This window comes from Osmerus eperlanus, chromosome 17 (assembly GCF_963692335.1).
Source record: "Osmerus eperlanus chromosome 17, fOsmEpe2.1, whole genome shotgun sequence".
Lineage (NCBI taxonomy): Eukaryota > Metazoa > Chordata > Actinopteri > Osmeriformes > Osmeridae > Osmerus > Osmerus eperlanus.
In genome coordinates this window covers 7,512,311-7,538,779 of record NC_085034.1, presented here as the reverse complement: position 1 = coordinate 7,538,779, position 26,469 = coordinate 7,512,311, and the positions used below count along the sequence as shown (strand labels likewise).

The 26,469-nt window shown below is 46.5% G+C and overlaps 2 protein-coding genes and 1 long non-coding RNA gene across 3 annotated transcripts; 1 reads left to right on the top strand and 2 right to left on the bottom strand.

The window, feature by feature from the left end:
- Nucleotides 1–231: 231 nt before the first annotated feature.
- Nucleotides 232–10,146, bottom strand: lemd3 (LEM domain containing 3). The gene is made up of 13 exons (XM_062482800.1): nt 8,637–10,146; nt 6,639–6,679; nt 6,312–6,381; nt 5,990–6,066; nt 5,690–5,769; nt 5,426–5,571; nt 5,080–5,181; nt 4,855–4,957; nt 4,182–4,354; nt 3,922–4,003; nt 3,696–3,801; nt 3,272–3,350; nt 232–3,031 (listed from the first exon to the last, which is right to left on the bottom strand). Exons 1-13 carry the CDS (start codon nt 10,099–10,101, stop codon nt 2,874–2,876), a joined length of 2,682 nt encoding a protein of 893 aa, XP_062338784.1. The 5' UTR covers nt 10,102–10,146; the 3' UTR covers nt 232–2,873.
- A 1,213-nt stretch (nt 10,147–11,359) lies between these two features.
- On the top strand, nt 11,360–21,849 carry wif1 (wnt inhibitory factor 1). The gene is made up of 10 exons (XM_062483455.1): nt 11,360–11,607; nt 11,790–11,929; nt 14,281–14,389; nt 14,517–14,657; nt 16,643–16,738; nt 17,616–17,711; nt 17,991–18,086; nt 19,479–19,574; nt 19,795–19,890; nt 20,540–21,849. The coding sequence occupies exons 1-10, from the start codon at nt 11,466–11,468 to the stop codon at nt 20,668–20,670; spliced, it is 1,143 nt and encodes a 380-aa protein (XP_062339439.1). The 5' UTR covers nt 11,360–11,465; the 3' UTR covers nt 20,671–21,849.
- A 16-nt stretch (nt 21,850–21,865) lies between these two features.
- Nucleotides 21,866–23,961, bottom strand: LOC134037893 (uncharacterized). Its single transcript, XR_009932598.1, has 2 exons — nt 23,691–23,961; nt 21,866–23,112 (listed from the first exon to the last, which is right to left on the bottom strand). It is a non-coding gene; the product is annotated as an uncharacterized LOC134037893 (long non-coding RNA).
- Nucleotides 23,962–26,469: the final 2,508 nt, after the last annotated feature.

Genomic DNA, 26,469 nt, shown 5'->3' with positions numbered 1-26,469 from the left:
GAATATTATAGCAAATGTAGACCTCTCTGTCATGCGACTGAGCCTACTGGCAGTGTATTTGATCGTGCGTCACTTGGAACGAGTCCAAAGTTAGCCTACTCACGGACAAACGGACATTTGTAAATAATTTCCTGTCATCTCGTTCTTTTTTTGTTAACCGATTTAATTACATATTATGCTCGGGATATTTCTTATTGTCGACGCATGTACGGCATAAATGGACAAGACACGATTAAAAACCCCTAATAAACCTTTAATTAGAGCCGTTCTTACAAGACAATGTGACAAATTACATTAAAACATCTGGACTTTTTAAATGTCTGGATTATTGTACACCTTCCCCTCTGGCTTGCAGGTAAGGGATATTGGTCAATCGAAACAATACAATGCAATGGAAATTAAGCTGCATATAATAGTACATGTTACAGTTATATAAATGTACAGTGTTTACATAAAATACACCAGAAAAAAAGAAAACATCAAAGATGCAGCTGAAGTTCAAGCGCCACCTTGGAGAAGTGCCACCACACCAAACTAACATTTACATTCACCCTCTTTACAGTCATCATAAGAAAAAAAACCTGCAGGTGCACCAACATCAGGCTGTAAACATACAAAAATAGAAAGATTACCATGATGCACTCAAGTTACAGCAAAAACAACTGGCTTAATTCGCAAAGTGTTCTCTTTATTTTTTCATTTTTATTTATATATATTTTTTCCATATCAGCTCTGTGCAGTGGGTACAATCGTTTAAAGTGAAAATGAGGTTGCTCATGGATAGGGAGGAAAACACTTGTCTTTAATGTAAACACATAGAATATCTATAAACGATAATAACCAATTCCAACAACAATTATCGTAAAACGTTAGGGAGGAACATTTGAGAGGACAAAGAGAAAATTCATGTCTGGAACAATTTCTTGGACAGGCCTTCCTAGACCTTTAAACGATTGTACCTGTTCAAACACTTTTATAAACCCCTTACATTCTTCAGTAATGCAGTGCCAGTCATTAAAAAGCACAAAGTTAAGGCACAATTAGGTTATCCGCTGCAGAGTATGCACCAGGTTAATAACGTTTTAAATGTGCATCAATTGTACAACCTCTTGCTGCAAATACTGCAACCCACAATCCACTACACTGCATTAAAAAAGGAAAAATATATAACTAAATGGTGGCAATCCTTTGATCTTTAACATTTTATGAATACATACGGCCTACCACAAACAGCTAACTCACAAGCAATCACACAGGGGGTTGGAATACTTGGAGTTAAACAATAAAAATATGCAAATCAGATTATTCATTCTAACACCATTCCCCGTTACATCTAAAACAATTGGCTGCGTTCTGTCTATCAATCAATCTGGGGAAAACAATAACATTACAATAGGTCTAGAATGATAAACATGGCTGAATACACAATCAAGAACCGGTATTAACAAATTCGATTTTGAAGCATGGCAGGAACATGTCTGTCTCAAGTGAAATAATCATGGAATTTGAGCAGGACAAAAGAAAAGCAGAACTGTATGGGATCCTATGGAACTTCTGATCATGTGCTCTAGTGACAAAGACAACTGTAGGGTAATGCACTGAGACACCCTCTCCCATGTATCTGCAAGGCCCATGAGCCACTGTGATCCAATAAACCTTCTGGAATTTTCTGTATTAGTTTAAGTGTGTCAGAAAGTCCCAACAAAAGGTCTGTGTAGCTGGAAGAGAATGAACCGGTATAATGATCAGCCTATAATCCAAAACGTTGTTGGAAACGGTAAGAAAAATACATGGCGATACATTTGGAATATAATTTGAAGGGATAGATTCAAATTATTGTTGAGTTCGGAGGGGAAGGTATATTAGGTGGAATAAAATGAAGAAGCAAGCCAAGGATAATACGTCTGACTGCACACCTACGATATTGACCCCTACTATGTGAAGCATTCACTTTGAAACACAGCCCTGGGAAGCCTGACAATGCCCAAAAGTCAAGGGTGTCAAACTACCACTGTGTATCCAAAGACGTCATCCATATTTTACCGATGTTTTTAACCTAAGTTCTGAGTATTGGCAGGAAAACAAGAGCTTATGATTTACTTTTAATACAGATAATTCATTGAAGCCACCGCCACCATTCACGTAATATTTACAGCACCCCATCTACGCGTTTGTGCCTTCCTTCCTTGCTTGACAAAAAATATATATACTACAAAAAAAAAAATTGGGATCGCCTCAAACATCTTCAGGAAATAAACATCCACGTTATATGTTATAATTCAAAGCTTGAATAGAGGCTGTTGAAACAGCACATGCATTTATTCCATGTCTACCCAAACTAAACTCCTCACATGGGACCAGTTTTGTAAAAAGAGGATGGGAAGGAGAGAGAGAGAAAAAAAAGGGTCTCTTTCATGTACATCTTTTTAAATATGCCATCAGGAATCGTCTTGTTTCATTGTTGAATCCTTAACATTTGTAATACAAAAATAGAAAGAAATAATAAGTGTCCACTGCAGCACCCGCGGGAAAAAAAGCCGTCTTTCTCATGCAAAAGCTCCGTCTAGCTCCGTTCTTGCAAGTTCACCATTTTCAAACCCTTCTTTACAAAAAAACCTCCAATGCCGCCACCCCCCCCCCCCCCCTTGTGGACGCACATGGGAGTGAAAGGCTCAAAGTCAGTCAGTCGCCTTGTATGGGACCTTTCGCCCCCAGTCATCTCCAGCTTAGCAGTTTGGTCAAGAGTCCTGCACTGCGAGGTTCCTAGTGTCACGATGGAAGGGAGGGGGAGGGGGTGTGAGGACAGGGAGCAGAGGTTAGGGGCTTGGAGGTGGTGCAGGAGGGGGAGAGGTGCGGGGCGGGGCGGGTCGCTCTCAGGAGAAGCCCAGGGCTGAGCCGGTACGGTGACGCAGGCGGGACATGGTGTTCATGTGTGTGCTGGAGGGCTTCAGAGGCGTGTTGCAGCCCTGGGCCTGGGGGAAACGCTGGTGGTAGCGGTCCAGGCGGAGGTACTTCACCGTCACCAGTTTACCTGAGAGAGAGAGAGAGATGATACCTATGAACGAATACTAACATATCAAACGGATAGCATCAACTTAAATCAATTCTTTTACAAATATATATTTTCTTGGTGCAAAGGCAATGTTTTATTTCCCGCTGAAATGAAAGTCAATACTTAAACAACAGTGTAAGGACAAATACAAAAGCTGCCTTGGTCAGATGGTGCACGGCATCGCCGTGTGATTGAAAGTGTAATTGAAGTCTAATTTACCGTCAAACCACGAGCCGTGCAGCGCCTTGAAGGCCTTCCCTGAGTGCTCTGCCGAGAGACACTTGACGTAGACGCAGCCCTGTGAGGAGCAGAGGAAAGGTTAGAATGGAGCCTTGATGCAACCTTGATGCCTTACCGCTGGGGGCGAATCTCTTGGTGTGATGTTCAAGCCACATCAGAGACGTGTGGTGGAAGTGTTGTTGGCAGAGAGACATTGAAAGGCTTTGAGAAACCTGCTAAAACCTGACTTCCAAAAGTAGTTCCATCCTAGTTGCGCAAGACGTCCTTGATGCAAGTTTTGGATTGTAAATCAACCGTCATAAGAGAAAACCAGTTGGAAAGAAAATCACCGGCTTTACAGAAGTCAAAAATGGTAGGTTTTTATGGGGTGAGAGAAACCGAGAGACTTAAATGTGACACCCACCTCGCGCGAGTTTTTGTCGACAGCGATGTGGACGATGCCATCGTTGTCACTGCACTTCTCCAGGATGGCTTCGTGGATGGCCAGATGCCAGTTTTCTCCAACCTCCCTAGACACACACACACACACACAGGTCATGGGTTGGGTCTTTGTGATAGAGTCACTGAGAATGTCCTTATTCACGCAAACAAACCCCCCCCCCCCCCCCCCGCTCAGGAGCAATACTCACATGACTGGATCAAACATGTTTCTGATCTTCAGACACGGTGTTAGGCTGTTGGGTGGAGAGTTCCCTTTGTCAAGCGGAAAAGCTGAAGGAGTGGAAAGGGATCGATTAGGAATGATAGATACTGGCACAATGTCGTTTCTTATTCTTAAAGTATAAAGTGAATCCTCCAATTCAATGATCCACTTCCACAAATCAAAGCTTCAAGGCAAGAAAATGGGGGTACTTTATGTGATCGTGTGTTCACACAGGGTGAAGGGTACCTTTGCCTTGCCACACTTTGTGGTGCACAAGAGACTTGTCCAAGCTCGAGGGCTGGATCCACCGCCACACCAGGAAGTCCGCTCCCCCGATCCTCTGGGACTCTGTCCGGATCCGCGATTCGTTGGCGGAAATAAACTTCACGGCCTTGTCCCAAAGCCTCTTCATTCTCATCCTGTGACGTCACAGAAAAAAACGACGTGTACTTACATTTACATTTAGTCATTTAGCAGACGCTCTTATCCAGAGCGACTTACAGTAAGTACAGGGACATTCCCCCGAGGCAAGTAGGGTGAAGTGCCTTGCCCAAGGACACAACGTCATTTGGCACAGCCGGGAATCAAACCAGCGACCTTCGGATTACTAGCCCGATTCCCTAACCGCTCAGCCACCTGGCTCCCATACTTTTGTCATGTCTGTAGTTTCCGTCGTGAAAAGGGACTGTACGTCGCAGCGTTACTGCACATTTACATTTATTCATTTAGCAGACGCTCTTATCCAGAGCGACTTCCAGTACGTACAGGGACATTCCCCCGAGGCAAGTAGCGTGAAGTGCCTTGCCCAAGGAAACAACATCATTTTGCACGGCGGGGAATTGAACCGGCAACCTTCTGATTACTAGCCCGATTCCCTCACCGCTCAGCCACCTGACTCTGCACAGATCCACCTACTGACCTTTCTGGGGGCGGGACCAGGGAGTCTCGGACGTGAGGGATGGGAAGGTAGGGCTGCAGGTCTTTGTTCTCCTGGCACGCCTCGTTGTGGCTACTCAACACATCTACGCATGCAGACAAGCGAAAACGCAACAATGAGATAACGGGCCCGGGCACAAATTGTGTGTGCTCCTTCGTGTAGATATTCTGAGAGAAAAAGTGAAGTGGTAGACGGGGGGCTCTGTACCGATGATTCTGTCCACGAGGCCGTGCATCTGTCTGGTCTCCTCCTCCTCTCGCCTCCAGCGGTATTTCATGTAGTACACCAGACCCCACACAAGCCCAATTACTAGACAGACAGAGAGGCAAGAAAGACCAGAAGCAGAGGGGGGAGGGGGGGGGGGGGGGGGGTTGTGGAGGGTTAACTAAGTAGACAAGCTATTTGCTTTCAGTTGTGTTTCACCAGATAAGACACAATCACTCGAAACATGTCTTCCAAGAGACTTTCAAAACTCATTTCAAAACTCATTTGACACCGACGTGCTTCTTTTACAGGAGGGAGAGCGGGGGGGGGGGGGGGCAAGGCCTCTGACCTGCTAGGACAAAGAGGACCCGGTAGATGACGGTGAAGAACGCCCGTCGGAAACGGCAGAGGAAGGACATCTTGGGGTGGGTGGACTCCAGGCTGGAGATCTCAGACACGTCGGTCACAGCCTCCTCTGGACTCGCCCCAATCAGCCTGATGTTAGGACACAAAACATAGAAAAGGTGCGTCACGTGGGTTTGTAGAAGGTATAACGAATGGCTTTGGCTAGGAGGTAAATGTAGACGAAATGCAGTCAGAAAATCCTAAATACCGTATCCCGACATCCTCCTTTGTTCGGATAATCCATTCAAGCGAACTGAGGACCATGTTTTTGTAGTCCTCTTTTTGAGCCTGAAATCGAAAGGGAAGATGAACACCCGTACGGAAATGCAAACTTTGGGTTCCAACGAGGGGGGCTGTGACCTAACCCATGCTTCGTTCACATGAGAAAGCTTCTGTGGTGCGTTTCAATTATTTAAACTGTAGTTTTGGTTGACAGCACCAGAACAAGGGTTGCGTGAGTGAAGCATTGATTTAGTTGGAAATGTACAAATAAAATAAATAAACGCACCCAAAGATATTTGGATGCCTCGTCTATCGTCAGGCTCCGGTTGGTCTGGTCTTCTGGGTCTCTACAGTCATGTTCACCTGTGGGAATCAGACCATCGTGTCAAATCAAATTCAAAGTCGGAGAAAAATCTCAAATGCGCTCCGTGACAATTCACAACCGAACAACATTTTCAATCCTACATCACCGAATGCTCAGGGAATTACTTCCCTGGGAAAGACCTCCTGATGATTAAAAACACATGCATCGTTTCCCTACAATCCATCACAACTCAGTCAAAGCGCACGCGCGCTGGAGCAAAATGGCTTCTAGGTAGCACTCGTACCTGCGATGTGGGCCAGGTGGTCGTGGAGGGTGAGCAGGAGCTCTAGAATGAGGTCCTTCTCCGTCTCGGTCTGTTAGGAGAAACCAGTTGTTGAAGTTAGCACACTGACAAACAGCGATACGCGATACTAAATGTCCGCGGCCATGCTGCGGCAGTCGTGAATGAGTTCTTTTACACAGCAGGTGAACTTGCTATACATCACAAAAGCGTTGCGCTGGAATGTTATTTTCCAGCTGATAGTAGCCTTAAGCAAACAGGCTACTATAACAGGGTCATCTAGCCACAAAAAGGCAAGAAAATGGCTATAGAAAAGCATAGTATACTTACATAAGAACTGTCAAAGAAACTTCCAAATGGGTGGTTCTTAACTGCAAAGGAAGACACAAAATATAGCAATTTGAGACAATGGCACATTTAAATAGTCAAAAACATAAGTCAAATGGAGGGCTTTCACAACACTGTCTAGTCTGAAGGTGTGTGTGTGTGTGTGTGTGTGTGTGTGTGTGTGTGTGTGTGTTTGTGTGTGAAAGGGGAGGAAGGGGCAGACTACAGCGCATCGAGTATCGCCTCACACTTGAGTCACTGTCTGAACATGGAGCAGCCCTCTCCACATCTGGAAGGCTGCCCAGGATTAGCCTGAGCTGTGGTGGGGAGCGTGACCCGTTACAGCCACATCATGGAGGTGGCTGGATGCATTCGTGTAACAAACAACAGAATGTGACATTTGTTTCATGCATGAGCATAAAGCGACATGCATCATCACTTCTCGTGAACCGGGCCCAGAGCTACGCATTTCTAATTGGGATCTACGCGCCAAAGGTTCAATGTGTTGCAGTACCATTTGCATTGTTTTGCATCAATTTGCACAGCAGTGGCTTTTGATGATGATTTGCATTGCTTAAAATACACTTATCAGCAGACTATCACCAGCCAGCATAAGTGAAGAGCTTCTATTTATTTGCCTTTGGGATAGGCATAAGATGCTCTGACCCAGTGTCTGTGGGCAACGCTCAGACTCTAGTCAGTGTGTGTGTGTGTGTGTGTGTGTGTGTGTGTGTGTGTGTGTGTGTGTGTGTGTGTGTGTGTGTGTGTGGTTGCCAGTCATGCAGACAGCCACGGGTATGGCTGGCTGGTCAGTCCAGGCGGCTCCGCGTGTCCCCAGAACACCAAACAATTAGGACGGTTTAGCTTGTCTGTGACCTAGATGTCTGCCACGCGCTCTTTAGTCCAAGCTCTTTTCCTGGGAATGTCAGGCACGCCATTGATAGTCATTTCATTATTCAGAGTTTCCCCTCTCAACATTGTCTTGCTATGTATTTCTTCCCCACTTGCAGCTTTAGTGTGTGCCCTACATCTGGACCCCATGTCAGCCTAGCACGCAGACTCCCCACCCCATCCACTCTCGCTCTCCTTCGCAACAAAGTGTAAAAAATAAAAAAGGGATTCTTAAATATTTCATGTTTCATGAGAATTCCACAGCACCGGTGAAATCATGGGGTTTGACAACGCTTGTGTGTGTGTGGGGGGGGGGGGGCTAACAGAAACCATTAACAAGGTGCCACCTGCACATGCCCCAGTTAAAGGACCTTTAACTGGGCTTCAACTGATCCGAGGTTGGTAGGCCATACGTCGAGGGACTCATGAGAACTCAGCTTCACCTTTAATACCTGCTAATTTGTCCGACGCTAGTTTTCATGCTTACAAAGAGTGCAAATCTCATTAGTAAGGCATGGCTTAATGATGTAGTACTAGGAGCCTGGGGTGATGGGGGAATCACACCATAGGAAGTGAGCCCGGCAGTGTTGATGAGTGCTAGGGCTTTGGGGGTACTCCTTATTTTGACATGCAAATACAGCTATCTGCTTCTTGCTACCAAGTATCACATTGGTTAAAGTGAAGAGCTACTTCCTGGACAGCCTTGAAGGGTGTGAACTTTGAGAGTGACACCTCACTAGGTTAGGGTAAGCTTAGGCTGTATATAAAAAAAAGTCTTGTTCGATCGGCATAGTGGGGATGATAGGCTATAAACTGGAATGGGACGTAGGTCCACAAACCATTGTTTTCTGTAACCCTGCTGATATCTCCACAAATAGCATAGACTTAAATGTAGCCAGATGGAAGCAATAGACGACCCACTCTCTTAGTAACAGACAGACTGGCCTAGTTTCAAAACATTTTACCATGAAAACCAAGTTCCAAAATCAAACTCCATTGTACCCCTTCTCATGCAACCCCAAACAGTAATCCCCACATCCCAACACTGGTCATTTTAGAAAATGTGGATTTGACAAAAAGACAAACATAGAGAATATATAATGTACTTACTAACAACATCGACGTCGGATGCTCCAGAACCTCGCATTCTCAAGTACATGAGGCCCAGCAGTAAGAAGAACAGGCAGGCCGCCGTCAACAGGAACATGGACAGGTAGTGTGCGCTGAACCCACCGGTGGAGGACACCTCTTCCCTTTTAAACTGCTGTAGAAGCTCGTCTTCTGGAACCGTAAGCTTCTGCTTAAGCATGGCATGGCTGTAGCCATGGTTGGTTCCTGTGTGGTTCGAATGGTTGGGCCGGTAGGTCGCAGACAGGGTGTTACTTGGAAACCTTGGTCTCAGTCCAATGCTGAATCGGCTGCTACTTGTGGCGCCGTCCCCGCTGTCGACGTGGTTTTTGTTGTACGCCGAGGGGCTGTTGTTGCCGCTTTCTCCCATGACAGCCGACACGTAGATGGACCTCCTGGGGTAACTGCGACTCAGCAGGCCGCCACTGAGAGCCGATTCGCCGGGGCCTCTCTTCTTTCCGTCTTCTTCTTCCTCCTCCCCCCGGTCTCCCACCATGTCTAGACTCCTAGCGCCAGGCGTGTCATTTACTCTGATTGCGCCTCCCGTCTTTTCCTGGCCGCTCTCCGACCCCCTGGCACTTCTAAAGGGAGACGAGGCCGATTTTGAGAGACTCCGTCTGGAGTTCAGACGGCGTTCGCGTTGACGGTCAAACGCAGATATGCCCTCTTCTTCCTCCTCCTCGTCCGAATCAGAGTAATCCCCGACTAGCTTACTAGTATTCAAGTAGGACGCCCTGCTACCATTGAGAGACCGAGAGTCCCTCTCATTCTTCCCCTCATAATCGTCCTCCTCCTCCGGCTCCTCGTAACCACTCCCCTCCGCCTTTGCTGAACGCGAAACCTCGAGGCTCGATTTTCCTCTTTCTACCCACCCAACAGTCCCAGACCCGCTCCTTCTACTCTCCGGTGGTCCAGGAAAAGAATGGTTGCTGTTACTCACGTACACTCCTTGACTCTTTTGAGCGGTGATGGGTGTTCCTGTAGGCCTGATCTGCGGTTGTTGTTGATACCCGGAGCCACGGTCTCTCCTGCCGCTGTGGTTCAGGCCTCTTTTTTTCGGTGGTAGCTCAGCATCCGATTCGTCCGAGCTAAAGCCCAGAACGAACTTCCCTGTTCCACCGGCACGCTTCTCGTTCAGGGCCGGACGACCGCCGGGGCTCTTGCTAGGGCTCAGGTGCGTGACGTCATTGCTGGCTGGCCTGACTCCGAATCCCGAAGCTCCCGCCGCTGTGTTACTGCTGTTGCCTCCGCCACTACTGTTGTTGTTGATGCTACCGCTGTTGCGCGTTTTTCCCGATCGAGATCCTCGCTGTTGCTGCTCTTCGCGCAGTTTCTTCAATTTCTTTAAATATACGGGGCGTGTGTTTTCGGTAACCGGGCCTGGGGTGAATCCAAAGCGCTTTAACTCAGAGAAAAGCTCCTCATCCGTTAGCTGTGCTGCCGCCATCTTTGCTCGAAACTCTCACAGAAAGCTGTGACGGAAGTGATGTAAAAGTAGCAGACAGACTGCAAACTAGTAAAAAAAAAGAAAAGCTTGTCTGCTGATGAAGCGAACAGTCTGTAGGGGGCAGACTGTATTTACCTGCCTTCAATGGTTATCAATCTACGTCCAAAAGCCGTATCCACATAATACACGAATATGTTTATAGTGTAAACTTTCTGTTGCCATTCATAAATGTTTTGGAATGTTTACTTTTGAATTCTAAACATGGTTTGGAGAATGGAGTCATTATATTCTTGTATTTCATTGTTTTTCATTATATTGCCCTATTTGTTCACCGAATCAAATATTTCCCAAGTAAATCGAGGTAATTGTGGAGCTAAATCTCATTAAATAAAGTCTCAAATATCAAAATCTAACATTCGGGCTCACGTTTAAACAATTGTATGGTATTAAACATTTTGATACTATTTCACTTCATTTTCGTTTTATCATGTATTAAGCTTTTTGTTTGCATTGTAGGCCTATCTGTATATTGCATTCTTATTCCAAAAATAATTCTTAATCCATTTAATCTTCTCTGAGAAATTAGATGAAAATTAATGCATATTCTCTAGTTTCCCCATAGGCTACCAGTGGACTCTACAGACATCGTTTTCAAATGGTCTGCCACATAATAGTAATACACCTTTCAACCGCACATGTGACTTCCAGCAAAGTTTATCTTTGAAAGCCTATGAACCTTATGAGACAGACCCATTGACAGCAGACCACACAGGAGGATGATTCGTCTTTCCTTCCCCCAGGCCCCAGCCGACCCCATCCCCCTCTCCACTCATCCCGTCTCCTCTCCCCTTCACATTCTACCGTTTTGAATTGAACAATTGCATTAGATGGTCTCTATTGTTTCGATAGGGAGGCTTCAGATTTGTCTGATAGTCACTATGCTATGTAATTAGGACGTGTTTTTCATCACGTTTTCCTCTTTGATAAAGCCTAAAGTGATATTTACCTGGTTTCCATAAGGGTAACATTTCACCAAAGTGACTGTGTTGCAGTTTTAGTGCACAGTAAACTACTAACTAGTTAATATAAGCTTTTGCTTGTTTGATAAATCAAACTTTTTTTTTACCATGAGACAATGAGTGGTGTAGACTTGTCAAGATCGTGTTTCTTTCTCACTCTGCCACCCAGTGGTCATAACCCCTCCCTGCACTGCCGGTGTGTACAAGTACCTTGTGACGAGGCACAGGCTCTTCAGTCTATCAATTAAGAAGGCTGCTGAGTACAGTGCACACCACAGAACTTCATAGGCTACGAAGGAGCGAGGGACACTCTTCTTTTCGATATTGGTTGTGAAGCTGCTCAGAATGGTGACTGTGACACCTGCCTTTCTCTCCCCCATCAAAACCTGTTTTGTTTTACTTTTGGGTGGTTTGATTGCCAAAGCTGCACAAGATCAAGGAAGTTTGTACATGTGGATTGATGCCAACCAAGCCAGGATCCTAATTGGTAAATAGTGTACTTTTGCAATTAACAAATATAAGAGAATATCAGTGCCAGAAATTGCATATGTTACTTTTCATTTGCGCACTCATAAAAGTGGGCGATAACTTTAGATTTGACTAAGTTTGAAGCATTGTGCAATACAATCATATTCGTCTAATATCGTTTAGAAACACATTTTTTCACAGGGTTTGAAGAAGATATTTTGATCGTGTCCGAGGGGAAAATGGCCCCATTCACACACGACTTCAGAAAGGCACAGCAACGAATGCCCGCAATACCTGTCAATATCCACCACGTGAACTTCACCTGGCAAGCTACGGAGCAGGTAGGATAGTCTGGTAGCTTGTAATATTTCGATGTGTGCTAGACTATTTTGTAACGTAAAATAGCAACTCAAGTGGTAGCCTATATCGGGGCACTGTTCTTACGAAAACGACGAATTTGTTGTTTATTATGTATATTATGTTAATTAACCTACTTATAACAATATGTATTGAAATATTGAATGAAATGTCTGACTGAGACTGTAGGCTATACTGCATGAGCTAATAAATATATTTCGTAAGGTATTTAGGGTTCCATATTACTTCACCCAGAATGTGGAACATTTATTGATTAAAAATTGCTCACTTTTGCTTGAAAGTGATCATAATCAAGTTTAAAGCTATTGTTTTGGTCATGATACGCGAACAGTAGTAGAACAGACTTTTTCTTTAGACGACCAGAAGTATCCTTCTTAATATTCAAATTCCCATTGCGGTATTTTACATCTTGGTGTCGTAGACCTGCCGCCACGGATCAAAGCGCAAAGCTGCCGCAAGGCCGCCTCTTCAGGCATGTGCCAAACATCTGGCCCATCTGCGCATTGAAAACATTGGTCAAATTCTCAGACGCGTGCCAGAACGCGCGCTTTATTGGAGGGGGAAAGTTCCATTTGCGATAGCTGTCTGTATGGTGTTATTGCTTGTTCAAAATAATCGTTATGAGTAACAGGTCTGACATTCACAGTAGCAAAAAGATCTGAAACTCACATCATGCAGTATATTAATTTCCAGATTTCTCAGGCTGAATAACTGGAAAGTAGCCTAACTCATTGACGCAACCCTTATCACCTGCCAAACTAAAAATTACAACTTGCTAAAATGGCAAGACATAATAAAAGGTTTGGATAAATTCAGTACAGCACATGATATTACAGAAGAATATTTTGAGATATGCAAATCATTAGCTTAACCTTGCACTTCTAGAGATGCATTTAAGGAAAGTATTTGGAAATGGTACACAGGGGACATGTATACCTTCCTCCATGCTCCTCTGCCACATGAGGGGGCTCTTTATGGAATCCCAGGGGCCACGTGCAACATTGTAAACAGGTCAGAGATGCATGACCTCACATCTCACTGGGACGTCATGCAGCCCCTTTCACTCATTATCAAAATGGCTTCTTCTCCACAGCTTGACAAACAGACACACACACACCATGTATCGGCATGCGAGGAACAGTGATATTTGATGGTGATGAGGATATAGTGGAGGTAAATTGAGGTCCTGTAAGAAGTAGAATAATCTAGCATGACGTTAAAAGGACAAGGAAAGCCCTTATGCGGAGACTTTAGGAAAGTAGGCATTCATTGACGTGCTTAAATTTATTTCAAGGCACTTTAATGAGTTGTTTCCCATGAGATCATCTCAGGGTGTTACTGCCACAAATTACAGATGAGATTGCATTTTACAAATTACAGATGAGGCAACATATTTGTATCCCATTTCCTGATGCGTCGAAGCTGGGACTAACTAATGGTCTGTCCACACACACACACACACATACTGAGATCAGAATCCGCAAATGGCATGTCGGGCGGCGAATGAGAGACAGAGAGAGAGAGAGGGCCCTTCTCTTTCCTGGGCTCTGTTACCCCCACACTTCAAAGGCAGCCGCCAAGGCTTAAGAACAAAGGCCGGTGGCATAAAAGGCTGGCCGAGAGAGTTATCTGTGTTGGTTATTACCATTCAGCTGCAGGATTAGGTGGGTTCTCCACACGGCTTGTGTACTTTTCCCTTCATCAAACGGCCATGCTCTTACATTGGGAAATAATGCGCAGAGAGGAAAATCGCTGCCTCTCCCTCTTTTTGGGGCGCTTTCATCTCTTTCTCAGGCCTTTTTGTTTGTGTTGTGCCATGCTGCCTCTATCATCTGACAAGTGTGTAACTTTCAAAGGGGAAAGACATTATTGAAGGTGAGGAGCCACATGACTCTGAAGGGGAACACACTTGTTCTGTCACACCGCTGGGCCTACCGACACACATACCCACACTCACAAACACCTCGCACCAACGCTAGCCCTCCGGTCCATTCACTTGGGCTGGATTGTTGTTGTGATTTAAGTAGCATGACCAAATTTACAGCCTTACCTCCAGTGTTTTTGGCCCATGATAAAGGCCCACAATGGAAGTTTGGCCCACAACCACAGCTTCAGGAAGATCAGTAGATTTTATGCAGTGTTTTATGGTTGGGGTTTTTCCTAGGGTTGAGTTGTGATGCCCAGCAGTGCTGGGTTCACTGGATCGGGGCCACAGACGTTTTGAAAAGTGTCTCAACGGCCATTCTTTGAGATCGGTTCTTGGAAGGTTCTGTTCTGACACCTGTGACATCTCCCCTCCTGGGGCGCGTTGCAGGCCGAGTACTTCTACGAGTTCCAGACCCTGCGCTCCTTGGACAAAGACATCATGGACAACCCCACCGTCAACGTTCCTCTGCTGGGCTCGGTGCCACGGAAGCCCTCAGGTGAGCAGTGGACAGTGTCTGTTCAGACACAGCGGGGATCCTTACTTTAGGTCCAGTGGCTTTCCCTGCACGGATTAACTACAGAGTTGAATATGATGTGACACTGCATTTTGTGTGTGTCTTCCAGTGGTGCAGGTTGGTTTCCCCTGCCTTGGCGACCAGGACGGCGTAGCAGCCTTCGAGGTGACCATCCTGGTCATGGACGCGGGCGGGAACACCATCCTGAGAACACCGCACAACGCCATATTCTTCAAAACCTGCCAAAGAGGTAAGAGACAGGAAAGAAAACTGAAAGAAAGAGAAGTGAGCAACACCGAAACGACCATCACCAGCACATGCACCCATGTGTTCATACGATCTCCTCTGGCTAAGAAGCTCACTTCTATGATACCTGCTATGAGAGGGAATCCCACAATGCAGCATTCAATGAAAACCAGTCTTCGCCTGCGTCCATTTAGCCGTGGTGGCAGGAGCAGAGGAGCAGGATGTATGTCACAGATACATGGATGGGAGAGCACATGTGCCCAGACTACGAGGTCAGGCCCCCATCACTGGAGGGAAGAGTAATTGGATCTGATCCGGAGGTCCATCTGTGCCTCGCTGCTGCTGCTGTTGCTGGTGATGGAATGTACCAGCGGAGCAGGCCCCGCGGGCTCTGCTCCTGGTCAAAGCGGGGCTAATCTCCACTGAAAACGGGGGCAGGGCTAATCTCCACTGAAGACGGGGGGCGGGGCTAATATCCACCGAAGCCGAGGGCGGGGCTAATCTCCATTGAAGACGGGGGGCGGGGCTAATCTCTACTGAAGCCGGGGGGGCCGGGCTAATCTCCATTGAAGGGGGCACTGGGGCTGCTTTGTGACCGAGGGGAGAGAGTGACGCGACCTGCCAATCAGTGACCAGCACAAAGGCCATAGCTGGGCTGTGATGTCATGCAAATGCAACCAGCTGCAGCCATGGGAAGAGCTGGACTCTGCATGAACCTTGCCTGGTTACACACGGGCTCACACACACACACACACACACACAGACACACGCACATTTACCACAACTATTTACTGTATGTAAATAGATAGCTGGATCTCTACAGAGAGAGAGAGACATGCACTGTGTATGGTGCACACCAACCCTTTTCCACCTCTCTCTCTCACACACACACACACACACGTACACACACACACACACAAAGCCTGACCCCGACATGTGCGCATCAGAGACCCACGGATCCTTCCGGCCCCCAATGCTTTCAACACAGGAAGCAGGTTCTCAGGCACAGCATATCTCAGTGACAGCTGTCCAACGCCTCACAAACTCTGACTTGAGGGCAGCAACAGTAGCAGGGAATAATACTAGCTAGGGGGGCACTCGATATCGGTTACAGGAAGCACAGTAACGACCAGACTTCCAAGAGTGGCAGTAAAGCTACATGATCTTCTCCATAGAATGTGGTGTCGCTTTACGAAACCTGAACGTTTAGCGATTGTATACCAAACAAAAGTCGCAATGCATTCTTTATCTTGCGTGCACCTTTATGGTAATGAGGGAATGGACCATAAGACAGGATCATGATTTGATCATTTTTTAAAGTTAGGTGAACAATTGTCAAGCTTGCCTGCTTAGAGGTAATGGTATCACAATGTCCAACGTAATCCTGAGCAAACTCAAACCAGAACCCCTCTCCAGACATTGGTTGTCTCATAAGCAAACGAGACAGGCGCTTTGCCTGATAACACATTTTATTTCCTTTATGGAAACGCCAAAGGCAACTGGTCATCTCTTGCAAATCCGTTGGACAGCACTCTTGTTGGTCGACGCAGAGGAAATTGCCGGAAAAACAAAGTCTGTAGCCGTCTTCGACGTTGTCTCCGAACAGGAGTAAGGCTTTTATTGTGACTATAAGCCACATGGCCTTTGGAGACAGTATTTAGAAGAAAGGATTCCTCACACTGTGATGGGTCTCCGATCCAGAAAGGCTGCAAAGTGTTTGACAGGGCTGTTGACATTATGTGCCCACCTCAAAGACTTCCCTCAAAATTGTTTGTGAAAAGCTGGTATTCACTGCCTCGAACCTACCCTGTTATGGCTCTCAGTGCCATTTTATTGGAATGTCTGTGTGCACATGAAGTGGTCTTTGGAAACAGCAGGCTATGGATGGTGTAAAGAGGGAGGGGGCATGGAAGACTTTATACATGCCTGATATTTCTTTCTCTCTCTCTCCCTCTGTCTCTCTCTCTCTCCCTCTTTCTCTCTCCAAAGCTAAGTGTCCCGGGGGGTGTCGCAATGGAGGCTTCTGCAACGAGAGGCAGGTGTGTGAGTGCCAGGATGGTTTCTACGGCCCACACTGTGAGAAAGGTACTATCATACCAAAATAATACCAGACAAAACCAGCATGAAATGTTGGTTACTAATGCCATGGTGTGTGAATACCCAAAAGTCTGTTCTTACTTAGTCTTTAAAGAGCACCCCCACATCGACCGTACATTGATTGTTTCAACAAAAAGAAAAGTATCATTTTAAAGCGGTGTATAGTATGACACGAGACCTTAAACAATGCAATACCCACAATGCACTTGAAAGTATTAGTGGATGTGCAAAGGTTATGCTGTTATGGTTTCACTTTGCCTTAAGGCAGCGGGTAAAAAAAAAAAAAAAAAAAGATGATGATGACGATGATGAAAATTACATAGCACTGTGAGTCTGGTACATGTAGACTACTTAAATAAAGGGCAAATGTATTTTAGAGGTTTTCTTTTTTCCAGACTGAAAAAAGAATAATGACCGACCAGGTTGGGTGGCACAAGCATGTGTTTTTAATCTATTTGCAGCGTTAAAGAACGGGTTTCGACAGCTATCCAGGCCGAGCTGGAAAAACACTTTGGGCTGTCTCATACCTCTGTACTGCAGTATGCGAGACACCTAGATCAGAACGCCACTGGTTGGGTTCCCTTCTTTGTAGTCGTGTGTGACATTGTGTGTGTGACGAGCTCTGCATGGCAGCAAGGGTTGGCGTACAGTCACTCGGGTGTGATCACAACGCCATGAAGTTCAGCGCCTGGAGTTGTACATGCTCATTCTCACAAGCACAGTTCAAATGGACAACATCGAAACAAAGCTTTAGTTGTTTACACAGTTCAGGGGGGGAAATGCTTCAGTGTTTAACCTTTCGATGACCTGTCTCCTTGCTTTTGACTTCCTTTTCCTTTCTTGCCTTCCATCTCTCTCCCCCCAGCTCTGTGCTCCCCAAGGTGTCTGAACGGTGGCCTGTGTATGAGTCCGGGGGTGTGTATCTGCCCCCCTGGTTACTACGGAGACAGCTGTGACAAAGGTACAGTCTCACCTGGGCTGGTAATCCGAAGGTTGCTGGTTTGATTCCCGGCTGTGCCAAATGACGTTGTGTCCTTGGGAAAGGCACTTCACCCTACTTGCCTCGGGGGAAATGTCCCTGTACTTACTGCAAGTCGCTCTGGATAAGAGCGTCTGCTAAATGACTAAATGTAAATGATCAGACCAATCGAATTCACTCTCTCTCTCTCTGCAACATACATGACACGATGAAGGTACGTCATGCAGATAAAACGGTTTGTACCCCTTGACCCCTTCACAGCCAACTGCAGCACCACGTGTTTAAACGGAGGGACCTGCTTCCACCCAGGGAAATGCATCTGCCCCGCCGGCTACGAGGGAACACGCTGTGAGCTCAGTGAGTGCCTCCTTTCGCCTTTTCTCCCCATCGCTCCATCGCTCCCTCTCGGTGTCACCTCTTCTGTACAGTCTGAGAGAAGCGCTCCTCTCATATTGCCACCTAGATGTGATGGTGACATCACCTCCCCCCCCCCCCCCCCCAAAAAAAACACACATCCCAAATGAAGCCTGAAGTGTGCTGTCACTCTGATGGCAACTGAGGGGGAGCCCTGTGCAGGGTAAACAAGTGATGTCATGAGATTCTAACGCCGCTGTGGGCAGAGGAAGAAGCTGCCTCACCCAGCACCAACTGCTGTTTACGCAAAGTAACGGTTAACAACACACTCCCATGCCAGTGTCACCGACAGGGCTCCACGTGTTCTGTTTTGGGGTCGTGCTTGACGTTAATGGCTTTCGTTTTTAGACCATTCTGGTTATGTGGTTATGATGTCACTACGGGGATGTGAGTTATGACCTTGTACGTGTATGCAAGTGAGTCAGTAACCAACCCAGTCTATTCATTAAGTTCCTTCCAGCTTGTATCCTGGTGTGTCATAAAGTGCCACAGCTCAAAGGGGATCTAAACGGCATCTCTTTTTTTTCTGTCTCTCTTGTGATGCATCGCTTGTTCAAAGTTGCACCCCACAATGTAAAGCTCCACATCTGATATTTGATCGTACAGCCATATCAAAAAAGCGCTTTTCAAAAATAAAGCCCGGACGTAAGCGATATTGCATGAAGCCTCTGTGAAGTTGAAACGTGCTTTGAAAGGGGAAAAAAGAGGAGCAGTTATGGGCTTTGTGAAGTTGGTCTTTTTGTGAAGTAGCTTTCCTCCATTGTCCCTTTCCACGGATATGAATTTCATTGATACGTCGGAGAACAAAAGCCCTGTTGAAATTCAGTAGGGTGTTGATCAAATATGCAGGTAGAACATGATCTCTTAGATCAATCCACTCACGCCAGGCCTCTCTGCTTTTGAAAGGTGTCGAATTTCCTTTTTACACCTCCGCTGTCGTTTCCTTAGTCCGTTTTTTAAATCCGTTGTCTGGGGCCCCCTGGAGACCCTGGAGTCGACGGTGATGTAATTGCTAGTTTGACGCAACAACCCACAAAGTGCTCCAAAAGACACCCCCGTTTGACATGTCAACCGTCTCATGCCTTCCACACCCAAGATAATGGATTTCTGCCACTTGACAGTCATAGCGTCACGTTGGGATCGGTGTTGTATTGAAATGGGATCCCTCTCTTGGTATCTTGGAAGGGGAACAGTCGGGAGTGGTTTTTAAGGACGGCGTTGGTGCAGAAGGGTCAGTTGGGACCTGGAGCCTGGAAGTGAACAGGTCTGCTGGGACCTTTTTGGAACAGGTCAAGTTAGTCAAAAAATCCTTGCGTCCTGTCGCCATGTCTCCAGGTAAATGTCGCCAATCCTGCAGAAACGGAGGGAAGTGCACCGGGAGAAACAAATGCAAATGCAGCAAGGGCTTCCATGGCGATCTGTGCTCCAAGGGTAAGCCTGCCACGGCCTGTTGGTTATCACTACGTCAGTAGGGTGGGGCTCTTATACAGTACATTTACAGTAGTCGTATGTCATGGAGGCATGTTGGAAGTGCACACAGTTTAGGCAATTGGAGAATACTAATTTCATTGTGCGTGTTTGTGTGGCATGCATGTGCTACTCTGTGTGTGTGTGTTTATATGGATTTGCGTGTGTGTGTGTGTTGGTGCAGCTGTGTGCGAGCCCAGCTGCGGTACACACGGGACCTGTGTGGAGCCCAACAAGTGTCAGTGCAAGGATGGCTGGCACGGACGCCACTGCAACAAGAGTGAGTGTGAAACACGATCGCACCACAAAGCCCCCCTCCGATACCCTCCACCCCCTCAGCCCCTTTACACACACACACACACACACACACACACACACACACACACACACACACACACCAAGCCCCACCCGCACTAAACCACCAAAGCCTTTTCCCAAGCCTGGCCTGTTAGCTGCCACCTGTAAGTTGATGAGCACATGTAATCCACTGTAACACAACACCCCCAGAAAGCTGGTTCCGGCTCCTGGAGACACCAATGAATAGATGCCAGCATGGTTAGCTTCACATCCTCCCTGCTCTGCGCTTCGGGCCTTATTCTGTGGAAAACATCAAACCGCACAATTAGGAAATGACTGACTGGGCTAGAGTGGGATGTATTTGAGGGAAACGAATAGCCCACTTATTCACCGTTTGTTTGGTTTTCATGTCATTAGCGGTCATTAGTGTTTCATTTGCGTTCAAAGCACAACAGGGTATTGTAAACAAGGGTAGGGAAAACAGGACTGGGATTGAGTCCTTGCCTCAGTCCTCTCAGTGTAGGACAACATTTAAAAATATTTTGAATTTGAATGTCTCCATTCCCTCGGCTTCCTTCTCTTCTCTTCTTTCTGTCTCTCTCTCTGTCTCTCTCTCTGTCTCTCTATTTCAGGGTCCCGAGGGGCTGCCGCAAACGGTCATCAACTTTCAGGCCCTAAACACAAGCAGCAGGGGTCGTCTGCCAAGGAGGCGAAGGACGTGGTGGAGTCCAGCCGCCCAGCCGAGACCAACTATGTGGTGTGAGTGGGGGCCCCCCCCACCCTCCCCCGCCCCCACTCACCCACCCACACCCCTCTGTGGTAGCATATCTAACATTTGGGGTTTAGACCCAACCACCACTACTATCTGGCTACTTACCCAGTCTACCACAACCCTCACCCCCCCCCCTCCCCAACTACCCTCTCCTGGGCCAGAATACATTAGGCCAGCTGCTCCCAGTCTCGCTCCATCACACAACACTCTCCTGCTCCATTCTCCGTCTTCTGGGAGTTCTTTGGTTGGGATTTTCTGTTTGTTTTTATTTCCGCTTTTATTTCACCTGGCCATCCTTCAAAAGAGTTCCTTTCAGATGCCTCATTGTCTGTGAAGGAAGTCTGTGTGGGTGTTGTCAGTCCGTGTCAATACAGCGTCTATTCACCTTGAGGAGGCGCAGTCCTGAATACCTGAGAGGGGTGACTCACACTCGAGTTATTGTTCTGTGATGGCGGATGATCCGCGGTGTCTGCTCTGCGCGCTGCCCTCAAGCCCTCCGTGCCCTGAACGGAGGCGGGTGTGCCTGTCAGGGAAGGGCACACGGCACACATTCCACCATCTTGGAAACCAGTTTGTCTTTTTCTGTCGGTGTGTATTCGCTGTCCATGATCGTAGACGGTCGAGTTTATCCTTAGATTTCCAAACGATAAGTCGGTTGAAAGACGCCCTTAGGGAGATTCTTTGCTATTCGTTCTGTCACATCAGTCAGCTGGGAGAAGTGAGAGAAGTGGGGTAGAAAGCCAAAGAAAGTCATTATATCCATATGAAAACATCCTGCCAAATAAATCACACCCTAAATAGCTAGAGTTACAGTATAGCCATTGAGAACACAGACATGGAGACGAGAAGAAGGACACGTCCGGGGTGTAAGTCCATGACAGATTTCCTTACGTGACTGATGCTTTGCTGTTCAAATCCGATGGACAGAGGAAAGAAATACTGTGTCTCACAGTTAGGCATCGATCGACTTGGTCCTTAACCATTCCACTTGATAGCTATGTTGACCCCGTTCAGGTTTTTCATTCCTCGATGAAAATGTATCCCAAAAGCATAATGTACCAGCTGATTTTTACACTAGCTTAACCACATTTTCTGTGAACCACTTTTTTTTGTTTGAATATTTATCTTGTAGTTTGGTATTAATAATATGATAAACTTGGGATCGACAACAAATATTTTGTCTCTCTTTTAAACAATCTCGTAGAGTTTTTGATATTGTTTGTAACATTATAACACAGCACATGAACTGCATAATATATCGTCAACTGAAAGTAATCAACAATTTCCATGTATGTAATGTATTATTAAAATAAATGACTGTAAATGCCAGATTTGTTTTGATAGTCAATGAATAAACAAATATGAAATTGTTTTACACATTTAGTGCTGATTGCGATGACAATCTTAGAATGGACACATGAGCAAAGTCCATAGAATTAGAGCCCATAGCGATTGATACATTGTCACTGTAAAAGTCTGTTTTAAATGGTAATATTCAGACAGATTAACAAAACATGTAAATGTAGTTCACCATGTATGGAATATTATTCCTCTGTGTGTAGAGGACAAACAAACCATCATTACAGGAACTCCAAGCTGAGTAAGAAGGGGTAAATCCCCATTCCTCAAAGTCTACATGTGGTTTTGGGCTCAGTCTCAGTCCTATTAACCCAAACCACATTTCCAGGGAGGGGATGCCTATCTTGAGGAGAATGGGCGATGCTAGTCGGATATTGGTTCAAGGCGAGGGATTATGGCACAGCGGAAAGACTTGATCCTTTCACTCTCCTCGTGACATGACACGTTTCCTCGTTCTGACGTGGATCATGATTGGGCCAATGACATCACACTGTAGGATTTAAAAATATCAACAATATTGACACTGTCAACAATCCGAGCATCTTTTTTTTATCAGAGATTGTGAACCTCTTTGAAAACCCTGAGGCCAGTCTCCAGGATATAGATGAAGTCCTTGACTAAACAACGTATATGTCCAAACTGGGTGCCAAGAAGCCCAGGACTACTACATCTGTGTCTCGTAAACTGGCCGTGAACAAAGAATACATGCATTTGCTGTGTGCAGTACACATGATTTCACTGTAAAACCAAACAAAAGGGCTTCAAGCCATTTTCATATTCCCAGGTTACAGCCCCTTGGTATTGTCTCCACCGTGCCAATCCCACATTAAAACCCACAGCACATTCATGTCCTCTACCCCCCTCAACGCTGGCTTCATCATTTCCTCCTGTGGGCGAGGAGGTGTGGTAAGCAGCGTTGAAAAGGGGGGCTCGTGTTTTACGACCCCGGTGCTCCTGGTGAAGGGGCGGTGGGGGGGTGTGTGTGACTGCAGCAGGTCCTACAAACGTCCTGCTCTCTCACCAAAGCCCAGACTCTCAGATGTCAACACGCCAAGCTGGCACGTCCACGGCACCCTGAAACACACGCACAGGAATCTGTGGGTGTGCGTGTCCACTTCCCGTCATGTGATCTTGATTGCTAGTGCTAAGAACTGAAAAATAATGCAAACAAAGGCCTTCACCATGGTGGCAAGGAGGCCCCGTTTTAATTTGGCTGTTGAGTTCCAAAAAACCTACAGGGATGTTGTTTCAGGATTCCTAGAGGCCATTCGAGGAAACTGGGATCTCAGAATCAGATGTACATTATTTTTTTCAGCCTGACTTAATTATTTTAACAACATGATGCACACTGAGATTTGTGATCCTGGAGAAAAGTTATTCCAGAACAGCAAAAGTACGCTCAAAATATCACATACCTTTCATGAATAATGTGATAACCACTCACAAAATCGTTTGCTTTTTTGGGCTTTGTTGTTCCCACTCATATAAAAAGTGTAATGCAAAATAGAGCATGATTAATAATAATTGTCTATACTAGACTTGAATTGCACGGTACTGTAGAACAGCCTTTTAACGAAGGGTCTTTGGGAAGTCATCGAAGAGGAATTTTGGAGTTGAGCTAACAACTCTATAAAGTTAACGGTTGAACCCACCTGCTGTTACTAATGAGCTGATTCTCTGTTCTCCTGGCAGGCTGGATAGCCCTCTGCTTCCAGAGCCTGACTGGTGCTGGCTGGCCAATACTGGGCCTGTCTCTTCCCTGTCTTCCAATAGTGGGTCCAGGCTGGATGAATGCCCCTCCCCAAGGCCGTTCCATAGCGACAGGTTCACATGGCTCCTGCTGACTGGGCGAACTGTCAACGTGCAATGGACAGTTGGGGGGCAGAGTGGACCACTGTCATAAGTGAAGGGTTATGAATGAGAAGGAGGGTTTGATCTACATTTTACTCCCACCTCGCAAACTCTAACTTCCACGGTTTGGATGTTGCAGCACCATTGGTGTACCTTTCATTTTGAACACCTCCCCAAGTGTTGAAAACACACAGATGTTGCATGCTCTAGGTGTCTAGATCTAGTCTTTGATGGAGGGCAGAACGACCTAGCGTCGGGGTGTGTCTGCACATGAGGGAAAGCCGGGGGGGTAGCAACACAGAGCCAGACACCGATTTGATTGCTCCCATTATAGCAATTAACCTCAGCTTGACTCCAGGGCTGCCCAATCAGCCATGTTTCCACAGGACACACACATACACATATCAACACACACGCATACAGGCACACACACACACACACACACATACATTCATACACACACATACGGTGGGCAGGGAAGACAGGCAAAAATAAACAGCCATGCAGGGTGCTTATTTTTACTGCTGCGCAGCACGTAAACGAGACCACCTCCTTCCCTTCTTCCCCGTGTGCGGCGGCATCCCTCGGCCTCCTCGGGTCACTCTTCACGGAGGAATAAAACAATAACAAAACAGGCCCAGGAATCTCAAATATGTGCTGGCAAAAAATGGGATGGCGGCGGTGACCAAGGAAACGGCCTGCAGCCCTCTGTCCGGTGTTTTTTCCCCTTGTCATTCCTGGGACGATGTTTTCATAACCCCCCATCTGGTCTCTGGTCTGAGGAGAGCTCCAGGGAGTGAAAGGCAACCTGTGTGTGAGACTGTCCAAGTCCTACAGAGCTGTAGGTCAGTAGCTTTACAGCTGGAGGGTAGCAGCTTAAAACCTCTGTGGGCTAGTATCTTATGAACTCTATAGCTGTAGATTAGCAGTCCAGCCCAATATCTATGAGTGTGTATGTTTTCTGCCAGACATCAGCAGCTGAAGGCTGGCTGCTCTAGATCCTTATGGTACTGCTGAAAAGGCTAAATGCAACGCAAGACTTCTTAGGACTTTGGGGCACTTATGTTATTCCATTCTATTCTATTGCACTTCCAAACTGGCACAACGTTTCGTTTTCTTCAGCTTGTGATCTGCTAGACATTTCCGTGTTATCACTGATGGCTCCTCTGAGTCTGAATCAGTCAATTGAGACTAAAGGAATCTTCCAAGTGATTAGTAAGAGGTTGTGGTTACATGTTTACCTTAAAGGGAAGCTACATAGATGCAGACAGGAAAACAACACAATATAAAGAAGCATGGAATGTTGGTTCTCTCTCCTGATGGCCATACATTACCTACTTATCAAAGAGACAGCAAATAGGGACTATCATTTTGTGGTCTTGTGGTTGTTGAAATTGCTTATGAATAAGCCAACAAGGACACCATTTAAAAAGCCATTAGCCAATCCTGGTGCCAGACACCCTGGCTTGTTTTTGTCTTGGCCTCTCTGCAATGCTCGGAGGCAGGCGGAGCTCATTGGTATTCGGTCTCGTGGCTCTCGCGGGGCCGCAGGGGAGGAGTAACCCATTGTTGGAACAACAACGTTTCTGCTCCTGTAATCAAAGGGTGAGAAGGGTCCAGCCAAAGCTGGAGAGAGGGCTCCAGGAGTCAGCCTCAGAGAAGGAAGCCCAGCCCCTGTACCAGTTTGGTTAATCCCCACCCACCCCACCAACAAAAGCCTTTGGGCTCACCATGCCCAGTGTAGCCATACCGCCGGCCCGGTTACATCACAATAGGGGCGTGAGGAGGGGTGAGCCAGCCGGCACCAAAACACAACATCAAAGCTGGAACGGGTTGGAACGCAACATGTCCCGTCCTATACGTGGGCATGTTGCGGAAAAATATAGAGGGACTTGTGATGGATGTGGAGTGATGGCGATGGGCTGAGCTGTGAGCATGGGTGCAGTTGAGACAAGCGGCAATTGTTGGCTGCACTGCACTGGAAGCAAGAATATGGAGCCTTTCATTTTGCTGACGACAGAGGCTCTGTGCTCTGCAAGCAGTGGAAGACCTGAAGGTCTAACCCTTCTCTAAAGGCTTAGGTAGCAAAACACAACTTCCCCATGCTGTGTTTGGAACAATATGACATGCCCAATCCACAATAGAGTCATATTAAACTTTTTGGAGAAAATGAATCTACCTCCTGGTCTCCTGTAGTTAATAATGTGAACAAACGGTGGGTGTGTTTATGGGCATGTGCGTGTGGCTGGGCTTTTATCGCTGCTAATGATCTCTGCAGTGGTTAAGCGAGTCTGCTCATAGTCTGCAAGACACATAGCACCTTGTAGAAATGCTTAGCATTATAGCTTCAGTTTGGTAGTGGTGGTGGTGGTGGTATGTGTGTGTGTGAGAGTGTGTGTGTGTGTGTTTACATCTACAATGTCTGTGGATTAGTGAACACCCACTCCTCACTCCCAACACACACACACCTCTCATCCCTCAGAAGAAACCTGGTCTAGAAGGTGCCAAACCAACATCAGAGAACCCAAAACCTCCCACGGTACGCCCCGAAAAGCTGCCAACCGACATCAGAGAGGATCC

Excerpts from the sequence above, each read along its gene's own strand:
- lemd3 (XM_062482800.1), bottom strand. The coding sequence starts at position 10,101 with ATGGCGGCAGCACAGCTAACGGATGAGGAGCTTTTCTCTGAGTTAAAG. Across the intron at positions 5,182-5,425 it reads GGTCCTCTTTGTCCTAGCAG|TAATTGGGCTTGTGTGGGGT; the intron begins GTCAGAGGCCTT and ends CTGTCTGTCTAG. Across the intron at positions 3,032-3,271 it reads GCACGGCTCGTGGTTTGACG|GTAAACTGGTGACGGTGAAG; the intron begins GTAAATTAGACT and ends TCTCTCTCTCAG.
- wif1 (XM_062483455.1), top strand. The coding sequence starts at position 11,466 with ATGGTGACTGTGACACCTGCCTTTCTCTCCCCCATCAAAACCTGTTTT. Across the intron at positions 11,930-14,280 it reads CCTGGCAAGCTACGGAGCAG|GCCGAGTACTTCTACGAGTT; the intron begins GTAGGATAGTCT and ends GGCGCGTTGCAG. Across the intron at positions 19,891-20,539 it reads CGGACGCCACTGCAACAAGA|GGTCCCGAGGGGCTGCCGCA; the intron begins GTGAGTGTGAAA and ends TCTCTATTTCAG.